The 12,400-nt window shown below is 39.6% G+C and overlaps 1 protein-coding gene across 1 annotated transcript in view; it reads right to left on the reverse strand.

Annotated features, from left to right (window-relative positions):
• Window positions 1-12,400, reverse strand: part of ZSWIM8 (zinc finger SWIM-type containing 8) — a 63,733-nt gene that overhangs the window by 18,584 nt on the left and 32,749 nt on the right. Inside the window, exons 4-10 of the mRNA XM_074907248.1 lie at window positions 11,633-11,805; window positions 9,785-9,892; window positions 6,873-6,954; window positions 5,492-5,612; window positions 4,930-5,131; window positions 3,898-4,073; window positions 482-1,490 (exon numbers count right to left, since the gene is read on the reverse strand). Of these exons, the coding sequence (XP_074763349.1) occupies window positions 482-1,490; window positions 3,898-4,073; window positions 4,930-5,131; window positions 5,492-5,612; window positions 6,873-6,954; window positions 9,785-9,892; window positions 11,633-11,805 (1,871 nt within the window). The remainder of the gene's footprint in view (window positions 1-481; window positions 1,491-3,897; window positions 4,074-4,929; window positions 5,132-5,491; window positions 5,613-6,872; window positions 6,955-9,784; window positions 9,893-11,632; window positions 11,806-12,400) is intronic.

The raw sequence follows: 12,400 nt of genomic DNA on the forward strand, positions 1-12,400 counted from the left end.
AAGCTCTAAATGTATTTTGAGGTTATTACAGGAACATGACACAGTCTATTTAGATTGCCTGTGGCTTTCCAGAGAATTTCTGCTTACATGGTTGGATCTAAATTTTTCCTGCTGGGCATGTCTCGGTCTTAGCCATTTTGCATTTCCGCTCAATTTTGCCATTTCCAAGAGTGAAACTAGGTAAAAAGCACACACTGTTTTGCCTACATTTGTAAATCCTGGAGCGTGAGGTGGGACCAGCTAAAACTGGGACACACTTGAAGTTAGCGCAGAAATAGGGAGTCAACCTTGTGAGAAAGAAACGTGTGATACCACTGCACTAAGACTGTAGATACCTTATGATACATTGGGTTATGATTACATTATAATTAAACACTTAGCAACATACTAGGTTAAACGTGACAGGTAGAAGAGTGGCAAGACCATGATGTATAGAATACGTAAGACTGCAAAAGAGTGTTTTGAACTAGATTCAGCTCACCTCCATCCGGTTCTCCTGCTCCAGAGGCTTTATACCAGCAAATATATCCTGCTCCTCTTCATTTCCCCCTTCAGCTTTGTCATCATCTTCCTTGGCTACCTCTTGTGGATTCAGATAGTATACCTGGTAATCATCTTCCTCTTCTCCATCATCCCCTCCCCCTGCTGCACCATTCTCCCCCACTTCTTCTGGCTTCAGGTTCACACCACCGCTGTTCTCATCTGCAGAAGGCAGGTCATCATCACCACTACCCATTTCCCCCACAGGATCCTTGGGTGATTTCTTGGCTATGGAACTGGTCCTGACACTGGGCTCAGGTCCCTCAGAGAAGTACACCCCAGCATCCTCCTCAAAGGTATCCCTGTAGCTCCTGCTCAGTGGGCTTTCTGTAAAACTAAATGTGTTGCTGGCTTCTGCCCCCAGAGCCAAGCTGCTGTCATCCAGGCTCATCTCTGCCAAGTCTGGCTCCAAAGAGCTGTCTTCACTGCTCATGCGACGTTTCCCACTATGTTTACTGGTCAAGCCTTTGCTCACTGGCAACTTTGCTTTCCCCACTGCAGTCTTATACACAGCTTTATCACCTTCTGCTGAAAGTCGTCTCAGAACCCTCTGTGGTGTTTCAGAGACAACTTTACGCTTTCCAGTAAGTTCCTTTGGACGAACTGCTGGCTCCTGGGGAGAGGGACGCAGCCTGTCCCCAGGCTGCAGACATGCTCCCCCAGGCTCCTGTCCATGGGTTCTACCAGACTCACAGGCAGTTTCTACACACTGCAAGCGGCAGCTCCTCTGCTGGATGGCCTTTACCCAACAGAATGAGTTCTTCTTGTCAGTGCTGCTATATGTGATCCCAGGAATGGGATAAGCTTCCTCCCAGTTGAAGTAACAGGCTTCCACAGCTGGTTTGAAACCCTGGAAGAGCTTCTCCAGTGATTTCTTGTGCTGCCCCCTCTTAACATTATCTATGACTTTCAGCTGCCATTGTCTGAGCTGTGAGCAAAGGTCCCTGCGCCTAAAAGAAGAAGTAAGAGGACAGGTTAGAAAACAGACACAAAATGCACCTGTGACAAACTATCTCTTAACCCACAGAATACCTCCTTCTTTTGGCCAGAAACATCTTCTGCTGAATTAAGTATAGACAGCATTAGTAAGAACACAGGCTGAAAAAAAGAAACAGGTATATTAACAACCAAGTCCTAGACAGACCCATGATACAGAAACAAAAAGTGAACAGTACCATCATGAAAGCATGATACAAACTGGGAGATTTAAAATTAAATACTGTCTGCTCTGTTTGCTAATCTGCCCCAAATAAGGTAATAGTGATGTGAGCCTCAGCAGTCCCAGACCAGCAAGTACCACAGGGAGATGCCCTTGGAAACATTCATAAAACAGTTCGCTGCAGCTGTGAAACAGCCCTGTGAACAACTTCAGCCAAGACATTTGCAAGTACAATCTAAACAGCCTAGCCAGGGAAGCACAGTGCCAGACAGGACCACCTAATCTACATCCCAGGCACTTACCTCTACCCTAATATGCCTATCTAGAGCCCAACAATTTAATTTAGGCTTTAGCAGGCTGTCCTCAGGAGTCTAAACTGTTGCAAGCCACAGGCTCAGAACAAGCAAGACAAAAGTAATTGATGTTCAAATAACTCTGAGTAAGAAGGAAGCTGGTAAGATTATATAGACTTAAATTACACAGCAGTGCCCCATATTACCAGGGGAAGAACAAAGCATTTCTGTATTTCCCAGCTCCAAATCTCATGGAGGGCCTAAACATATGAGCAGCAAGATAGTCTAAACATATTACACATTTGAGTGATCTAATTCAAGACGAGGAAAAGTCATTTCTAGAAACTGCACCAAGTGAGTCAATCAATTGCCATCTTTTTTCTGCCACAGGTTTCAGAGATCAAAGTAGAAGCCCCACACTTCAATCCTCTCATATTTCCTATCAAAAGAACAAAAAAATCAAATCAAAACAGGGTGACCCAATTTAGGTGCAAAGGGTATTAGGACAAAAAGGGCTCACCAAAATTGACTGCTTCTATTTGTCCACTAAAGAAGTGAATTAACAAGAGAACAGACTGGCAGGGATTAATCAAGGAGAACATTTTCAGAAAGGAAAAAGAAGGAGGAACTACTCAGGAAAGGTAACATAAGGATGAGAGCCTGCAATGAATTAGGAATGAGGTAGCAAGTTTCCTTATGATTCACTGCAAAGAACAGCAAGGATGGGTGGAAGAGGGTTCTTCTTGGTGACTATTCAAACGCCAGGAGAATAGGTAATCAAGCAGGAGGATTTCAATTATGCATGAGCTCAAGTAGATCTGAGCAAATTTGAACTGTGCCAAATAACTCAAATGTGAACACACACAGCACAACTTCATACTTTATTAAAAGCCAAAACCTTTTATGTTTTTTCTATGTGGTCCGATTGATGTTTGTGTTTATTTTAAGCTTCATTCCCAGCTTCCTACAGTTTTTTATTTGCCTTCATCTCCTATATTTAGCTACTTCATATTGTAAACTGTACAGAACAGAAACTGCATCCATTTTAAGTGTCCCTGATGTACCTTACGTAGATAGGGCATTTTATTAACGTTACACAACAGTTCACAGAAAGCAAATCCTGTTGATCTGTAATTGTATTGAAAATACCATCCTGTTTTCATTTGTTCTGAAAAACTCTGAGCATTTATAACTCATTAAACTAATGCAGTACATTTTATACATCACACTTTGTAGACTTGTAGAAACCAAATTATTACAGTGTCAACCACAGTATCTCAACATGAGCCTGCAGCATCTCCACTGCTATTCAACCAGTGCTAAATAAAGATGGCGGTGATTCACTAAGGTACAATACGGTTTAGAAACCTGCAAAAGCCTCACAATTTTTCCTAAAACAATTAAAAACACTGACTGAAAATCATACACTGGTGACACAGTTTACCAATACACTGCAGAGACTAAACTCCCTAACAGCATAAAAAACAAGAAGTGCTTTATCTTGAAATAGACAACAGTGAATGATTGGGCTAAACAGAAACCCATTAAACTGAGGAATAGTTAAATTTATGAAGCATTATAATTTATTGGTAGCTGGTGTTACCATTCAAAGAAATGCTCTCCACTGGGACACTGAAATGCAGAATTACATTCACATGTAAAAGAGAACTCTCAGAAAACAGATTATTTAAACTACATGATGTTGCTAAACGTGAGCAACAATAGCAATTAAAGTTTAAAGTAATTATAGTGCTCTTGAACCTTACATAGCACATAGTCCAGAAGGACCAATGGTCGAACAGGTAATGAGATAATCATGAAAACATAAGAAATCTATACGCAGAAGCCCTTGAGTGTGCTTGAATATCACAGAAATAAGAGACCGGATCTGATTCTGGTGCTCACCTCTGTGGACTAATAGTTGGGTCAAGGACAGCCAGCCTCCAAAGAACCACCATCTCATCACACATACTTGCACAAGCGTGAGCAGCTACTTCTGACTGGCCATTGCTGCGTCCTGTGTGCCCACTAGCACTGCTGTGTGATGCAGATGTTCGCACACTGTACCACCAGCCAGTTATCTGCAGAAGAAAATGTTCACTGGAGCTGTGTTGTGTCCACCATCTCATCCCTGCTCCCGCTTAACCTCATAACCACAAGGAAACAGGATCTGCAGCTTATACCATGTTTTCATTTGACTCCAAAATAACTACAAGCATTAAAGCAATACTGGTTTGGGAGAACTAAGGGCCTCTCAAAATTTCCCTGGTTAGCAGGCATATGCGCACAGAACAAAACACTTACAGGAGGTTCTCTTACTAGAAGCCTTCACACTCGGAGGGAAAAAGTGAACAAATGTTTGATAAATCAAGTATTTTGTTTCCCTTGTTCAAAGTTGAGGTGTGTGATAGATTAATAAGGAAACTTATACTGCAATTTACAGAGTGAGATCAACATCCTCAACTGTCACAAGGAAACCTTTTTCATATTATTTTTCAAATATGAGAAAATATATTACTTAAACCCATCAAAATATATCTTCTACAAAAATAACAAAAGAATCTGAGATTCTAGCACCCAACACATATCTTTAGATTTTATACAAATGACAGGTCATATGTGATATACTTTGTTTAGAAAAAAAGCATTAAAATAAATCACCTTGACTGGGCAGAAATCAAATCAAACATGCTGAAAAGAGGACATCATCAGACCCCATATATTCATGTTAAAAGGACTGAGGTATTTTTGGGATGCAGTGTTACCGGGACACCACTAAATCAGCTGTAACATCTTTTTAGCATGGAAAAGCATATGCCTATAATGCATACAGACTGTTAAAAAAAAATACTTATTCAGCCATGAATTTTACAGGTACATGGCACCGGTCACTGGTTCCCCAGAATTTCCACCCCCGCAGTAAAGAGAGTTGAATACCTGCTCATAGTTGAGACACTGGTCAGTCAGAATCTCCAGTAAAGGAGCTGCATTGCTATCCCGTCTCTTAAACATCTCTCGCACAATGGAAAGCAGGTTCCAGATTCCTTCAGGCTCTCTTCCTCGCAGGGGACGCAGGAGACAGGCCCACTCAGCAGCAGCTGGTGGCTCCGTGGAAGAAAGATACATTGAATTCACATCACTGTAGACAAAACAGAAGAGCAGGGATAAGAAAAAACTAAATCAAGAACAGCAATACAAAATCCTAAGACTATTCTACATTCATAATTATATTTGCACCTTAAATTGGGCAGACATGCATAACCTAAAATAGAGGATGCATAATGAGACTGAGAACACCACACAGCAAGCTACTGTGCAAATACAGTGTGCTCTACTGAAATAACATTGGACAAGCTATGCAAAAATACAGTCCAGAAGAGTGACCATGAAACTAAGCATCCTTCAGTCCATGGCATCACATATGGGAACAGGCTATACAGTGAATGAGCTTACAGATTACATGAGTATGACATTTCCCCTTCAGTGGGAAACAGTTTACCTGAAAACAACAGGAGAGGGTCCACAGAATTTATGAAGGGTTTTCTTTATATTGTCACTCAGAGTAGATTCATCTAAGTACCAGGTGCTTTGATCTGATGCAGAGGGTCCAGCAGTGGGATCTGACAAAAGAGTAACACATATACAGTCTGCAGGCTTTGAAAATATTTTCCTCTATGTGCCCAACCACAGAGATTACAGGGAGTACACAGCAAGTGTTACTCAGTTTATTTCACCTGTTGCAGAACTCACTGTTCAGAACTATCTTAAAATGCTACCATAACATTATATTAACCATTGACAACACTAACTGGGAGACATGGCTGGCATGCTGAATGGTAGCACTACAACAGCAGGACCAGGAGAAATTCAAGGACTGTGCCAATAGAAACCTCATGAAGTTCATTGAGGAAAAATGTACACTTCTGTACCTGCAACAGAAAACCCCATGCATCAGTACAGACTGAAAACCAAATGGCTGAGTAGCTGATAGGGTTTGGTGATTATGGTGGATGTAAAGCTTAACAGAAATCAATGGCAAACTTTCACTGAAAACACAAAACAAAAAAAAACCAACCTGCAAACTGGACTATATGAAGAAAAACACAGCTAGCAGATTTAAGGAACTTATTTTATCTCACTCTACCTGGCACTGTGAAAATTACACCTGGAATACTGTATCCAGCTTTGGGATCCCCAATCCAGAAATGATACTGCGAGACCAGAGAGGATATAGTGGAGGGGTATCAAGATACTTGGGGCACAAAGCATGTGACCTGAGGTGAGATTGAGGAAGATGGGCTAATTTCATCTAAAAAGGAGAGGCTGATGGGGTGATCATTAACAGCCTACAACAACTTGGAATCACAAACACAACGCAGACAAACTTGTCTTGGTAGTAGAAGATGATAAAAAAAGGGTAACTCATACTGGACATTAGGAAAACAATTCTTAACCAAAAGGATAATGCAGCACTAAAACAGGAATAGTCTGTAACATCTGTTAACCAAGACTTGGCTAAGCTAGCCCAAGGCACAGCTAACCAAATCCAGTGTTGCACACAGTCCTGTTTCAAGTAGGAGGTTGAAGACTTCCCCTCCAACCAATGTTTCCAGAAGTCTGTAATAAATACCAACTTAAAAAGAAAAATCTTTTGTTAGAAAGGTGTATTGCCTGATTCTCCCTTCTTCTGCATACACCAACAATTGCCTGTTGCTGTGCCATATATACATGCAAGTGCCTGTACTTATCCCTTTTCCTTGACCTCCACTCTGCAATCCCAGTTACATGGTAACAGACCAGTTCAGAAACTCAAAGCAATGGAAATATATCCACTTCCTATCTGTGACACAGATTACTAAAATAAGATATATCAAGGTTACCTGGGGCTCCACACACCGTGTTGATGGCAGTAGACTGAGAAGATAACAGCTCATCCAGCAAGCGCTGAGCTGTTGGAAGAATCTGAAAACATGAAGCCAACTTTCAATATACACAGTATTTGTTATCCTGATATACCCAGCCAAAGATCTGCCTGGATTTTCAGGACTGAAGCACTCTCATAATTTCTGAAGTATCAAATACACTCAGTCATGTTTTCAGAAAGGACGATAGAGGGTGCTAAAGATTATACAATAGCATGTCAGCCCTTACACTTTCTCCTCTGCTTCCTGAAAGCAAACCTATATGCAAGGCTTACTTCCTACATTCACACCCTAAGAAGTAAACAAAGGAATCATTGGTTATTAGTTACTTTCTTATTTCTTGAGGAGTAGGAGCTAATTTTGAGAGATACGGAAGTGCCTGCAGTCAAGATCATAATTTTCCTGTACTTTGAGTGTTCTTTATTTCTTGTTCCTAAATCATTTTTCTAAAACCCAAGCTAATGGGAACAGAGGAGCAAACTATAAATTACATATATGCATAACTTTTGGGGCAGACTTTAGCTTATTTATGATCCTGTCAGCAAAGGGACCATCTATATATTAACTCAGACTCAATAGTAAACTAATGTAATTTCAGCACTAAACTAATCATGGCTTCTGGACAGTTCAGAGCATAAACAGAGAAGGCTCACACCTGACTGCAAAACCCTAATTAGATATAGCCTTAATATGTTCGTTTTGAAAGAAAAATACACAGTAGAAAGTCTGGGCTGAAACTGTAGATCCATTTAGCCTTTAGTATGCACACTTACAATAGTAGTTAGGCATATATTAGGATTTAAATGATTTGCAACAGAACATCTGATATCCCCCCACCTCTCTCCACACAACAGCTGAGGTTAAAGATCACATTTACTGTAAAGCAGGTCACATTCAATACACCTATAGTTGCAAATAATACAGATCTGTCTCAAACAGAAAACCAATGCTTCAGAAGCATATTTTGCATTTCAGTCACCTGGAGAAACAAACTCAGCATTAAACTATTCTTGTACCTTTTTCCACTACTACTTATTTTAAGTCACCCCAAAGCAGGAAAGTCACAGGTCTAGGCAATGTCACACCTTGAGGTTGAAGTATAAGGGACCTGCAGTTACTCTCCTTCAGGCATTTTTGCCAAAATATTTAATTGGAATAGGAATACTGGCTTCATGAAGGGAAATAGCTCTTGGGAGAAGCACTGGGTAATAAATTCCAGCTGCTCAAGTTCACTGACATTTTCACAGATTCAAAATCTCTGTAGAAAGTGTTTTCTGTAAAACATCTTATCTAGCCACATGCCTACAGACCACCATATCCCTTGACACTTGAAAGTAATTCAGCGTTATATTACTGTACCATAATTTCACAAGCTGGAAATATGGATAAAATAGAATCATGTGTACAGCCTACTCTATTCTACATCATGAAGTCAAAATATGGGGTCACAAAGTATGAGAGTATCTCTCTCCACTCAGAAATCTTGAAGACCAGAAATGAAACTTTTGGAAGAGCTTTGGGCATGCCTTGCCTTTTTCAAGGGAATTACACAACACAGGTTAAGATGCATCCGCCAGTAAAACCCAAATTTTTCTGTTGGGCAGCATGCATCAGATTATCTGGCAAAATAGTAATAAATTAAATAATCCAGATGTTTCTGGGTGCATAGCTGGTACACATGACCAAAGGAGAAATAAACCCTGCAAAAGGAGTAGACACATAATATTTGAAAGCAAACAACTCACATGCCATTCAGGAAACAACTACCACCACTGCTAGCCTTTCAAAACCCTCCCTTATTAAGCACCAGACTATGTGACAACAGACTATGTGACACATGCTCCGAGTCCTTAAGGAAAGAACAAAAGTTTTGTCTGTTATGTAATGCAGCAAGAAGCACAAACTATTGGTGCTGAACTCTCAGCAACAAAAAAGCAGTATTTTTATATCACTTTCATATTATATGATTCCTCTGTTTCCTCTTGTAAGAAGATTAGTACTTCTGTAGGAAATTCAGAGGATGTTTTAGCAATATAATAGCTTAGTGTCCCAAGCACAGCACCACAACATGAATTTTAGGCACATTGCTGACAGCAATCTAACTCCTACTTAAGACATTATGCATGCACTACCAAAATGTGACAGATACCCATGCAGGTCAGTTTTTCTCAACCTCCTTTGGCTGAATCAGCATAAAAAGGTTGCCACGCCTCTTATATTTTTAAAGCAAACGTTTCACAATCACTTCGGTATTCTTGTGTATTTTGTGCATTTTAGGCAGATGATATAAATGACGTGATCTTGAACACCACAGATATTTAAGAAATATGACAGTAGATTTTGCCTTTGACTAACAAAATTTCATGTCTATTACTTTTCATAACCCAAATGATTCTTATGAATCACCAAGAAGCTACACCGGGGGAAGTCAAAAGGTCACCAGTGAGGGATATTAGAAACTGTTCACCTAAGGCATACAACACATTCCCTGGGTAGTCTTTTCCACTTAACTAATCAAACACACAAAGAGGAAGCAAGCTGATTTGTTCTGACCTAAGTTTTTCACCGCCATGTATTTATTTGATTGTGTTTGATCTTCCGCAAGCTAAGCACATGTTCATGCTAATATGAATAGCCACCACTCTTCTTTCTCCTTTTAAGACACTTCTTATCTTTTATTTAGCTGTAGGTAATTGTCAAATAATAGAATGGCAAACCTTAAGAGAGCAAGAACCAAAAGTCTTCCCAGCAACTCACAATTGAATAGCATAACTAGTTATCTTGGAACAAAAGACATCATATAAATTGACCCAGGATAAAGATAACTGAATTTAACAAGAAGTCAGTCCTATTGATTGTCCCCATTTTACCTGTTGTGGAAGTTCACTGATTAGGTACTGAGCGAATTTTTGCAATTGGTCTCTTTGTAGCCGAGACAATGACTCAGAAACAGGTGCTCGTAAGCATACCGCAGATGCCTGAAGAAAGAAAAGGAGATATAAACTGCCATTAACAGGTCAGATTTAGTGAAGACGTGTCTACTGCATGGATGAAGTGTCATGAACAGGAGCTATGCTGATGCACATCGTGCTTGGTCTTGATGGACAATTTTTTTTTCTGTAATTATGTGGTGTGTTGCAGATAAGATGCAAATAAGCTGTCTAGGCTTTATAAAAACTGTTTTTAAGAGTTTCTTTTCAAGGAAACTGTTTTAACAGCTGTGCTTAAGATCTGTTGTTGCTAGCAATTGCACAAATACTGGCAGGGATTTCACAAACAAACCTCTAAAATAGGACATTATTCTTAAAGCTCTGGCAAACCAACCAGCTCTGTGGGAGACTGTTTCACAGAATCACAACCACTTCATTTATCTCATTAGAGGGTTTTTTTCTTCAATCTTAAAATCAGTGTCCTTCCATATCTTAGAACAACTAAAATGATAAAAAACCCACCCCTAGTCTCTTAACCTTTTTCACTCTACAGAATAAAAAATGCCCAAATGGCATCTGCCTAAAATTTAACCTGGAAACAGGCAAGAGCAGTTTGACAGTAAAGATGCTTCTGATATTGATTTGTCTACATACATCAATACTCCTTGCCTCATAACATGCTAGTGTCAGCAGTCAGTATATACAAATCTGAAAATCCTTTCACTATCATTTTTCAGGTAGAAGAAAGGATTTGAGGGAAAAGAACTGTTTTTATCTCATGCAGGGTCCAAACTTTCTGAGTGTAAACAATATAAATGAAAATTTGTTTCCTACTCATCTTTTAAAACTGGAACTAATAATTCAAAGCAGAACCCATTTTTTTTCCAACTCTCCTGTCCTAAGTACAGAAAGTATACTGATATTCTGATGATTTCACAAGGAGTATCTGTTTAAGCCTATTACAATTGTCCACTGTGAAATACTAAGAAGCTTCAGCAGGTTATCAGCACTTATTTAAGAATCTAGAATCAATCATAAGCACATTAGCTACAAAATGTCCTGTGACAGCAGAAAATCTTCTGCTCCTTTCAATCATCTGAGATTAATCCTTCCTTAAAATGTATTTCTCAGCTTCCCAGAGACTGAGGAAATTAATCTGTATGCAAGACTGAACCCTCAACTTCTGTATTCCATGTTGATTCTATGCATTTTCACCTGGAGTTGGGATAAGAAACACCTACTTTTCACTCTATACAAGGCCACACAGAATACAAGTAGCCAAACAAACACATAAATTTAACTGTTTGAAATCTACAAGTCAAAATGACGCTCACCTGACTTGGTAGGTGTTAAAATGAAATGGTGGACGTAAAGGCCAATAGTGATCAAAATTACCTTTCTTCTGCACTCTGATCAAACAACCTAAAGAAAGAGCTTTCAAATCCCATATTTACAAAGACTTTTAATAAAAGAGTAACTATTGGTGATCTTTCACTCCTTGCAGAACTAAAGAAAGAATGAGTAATTCTAGCATTTAAATGAGAAACAGGAAGAGGCCAAAAAGGACTCTGTATCTACCCTTAGCAATTTGCACATTATCAAAGGACATTCTGCAGTAGACAATTCACTCTGCAGACTACAACTGTGAGCACACATTTGCACAATCTGTAACCAAAAGGAGTGCCAAGAACAATTTCCCTAAAGAGAGTGTGTATTGCATAAAACTGTAATGAGGAGAGACTCAGAGAAGATGCCTAGGGGAGAGCAGAACTGTATTCAAAGGCCTACGTTGTGTATCCGGAAGAGGCAGAGTGCCACGACGTGAGCACACCACTTGGCTCCAGCTCCACAGGTACAGCTGCATGATGTGATCCTGCATCGGTCGAACATCACTGCCACGTTGTACGCACCTTTGGGTGGCACCATCTGTGGGGGTACCACAGTGGCACTCAGATGGAAACCTGTTAAAATCCAGAAGTCCAAAGTTACTCTTCTGGTGCTTAGGAGACAGATTCAGGTAGCACAGAAATTTAGGTATGTGCCACTTAAACAGCAAACCAACATGTCTAGCAACAACATCCATAGAGGGATGGACATGGATCTAGAGTCTCCAGCACTTGTTTCTTCCCAATCATCTACAGCAGAATATTAGCAGAGAGGCATAACATGTTATAAGAGGTTCTAAAATACTTTGAATACATTGATTTATTTATATATTTATTTATATTAGTATCTAACAAAGAAAAGCAGAACTGGATAAAGCCATCACTGAAAAGTGTGGGGTTTTGATCACAGGGTCAAAGCTAGACTATACATATTTTAGGCATAATTTCTATGATAATTAACTCACTTTGTGGCTTCAGAAGCTACCCATTTCTCATAAATTACGCACTTCCTTGCAATTTTGTGAATATCCCATCTTTATAAACCATGTACTCAGAAAACAAAAAACCCCTTGCTTAAAGCAAAATCAATGGAAAAGGGAAGTTTCAGCAATAACACTTGAATGAATTCAGACCCATTAACCTGTGATCAAACAAATAAATTATGAATCTC

This window comes from Athene noctua, chromosome 5, assembly GCF_965140245.1.
Source record: "Athene noctua chromosome 5, bAthNoc1.hap1.1, whole genome shotgun sequence".
NCBI classification, from domain to species: Eukaryota; Metazoa; Chordata; class Aves; order Strigiformes; family Strigidae; genus Athene; species Athene noctua.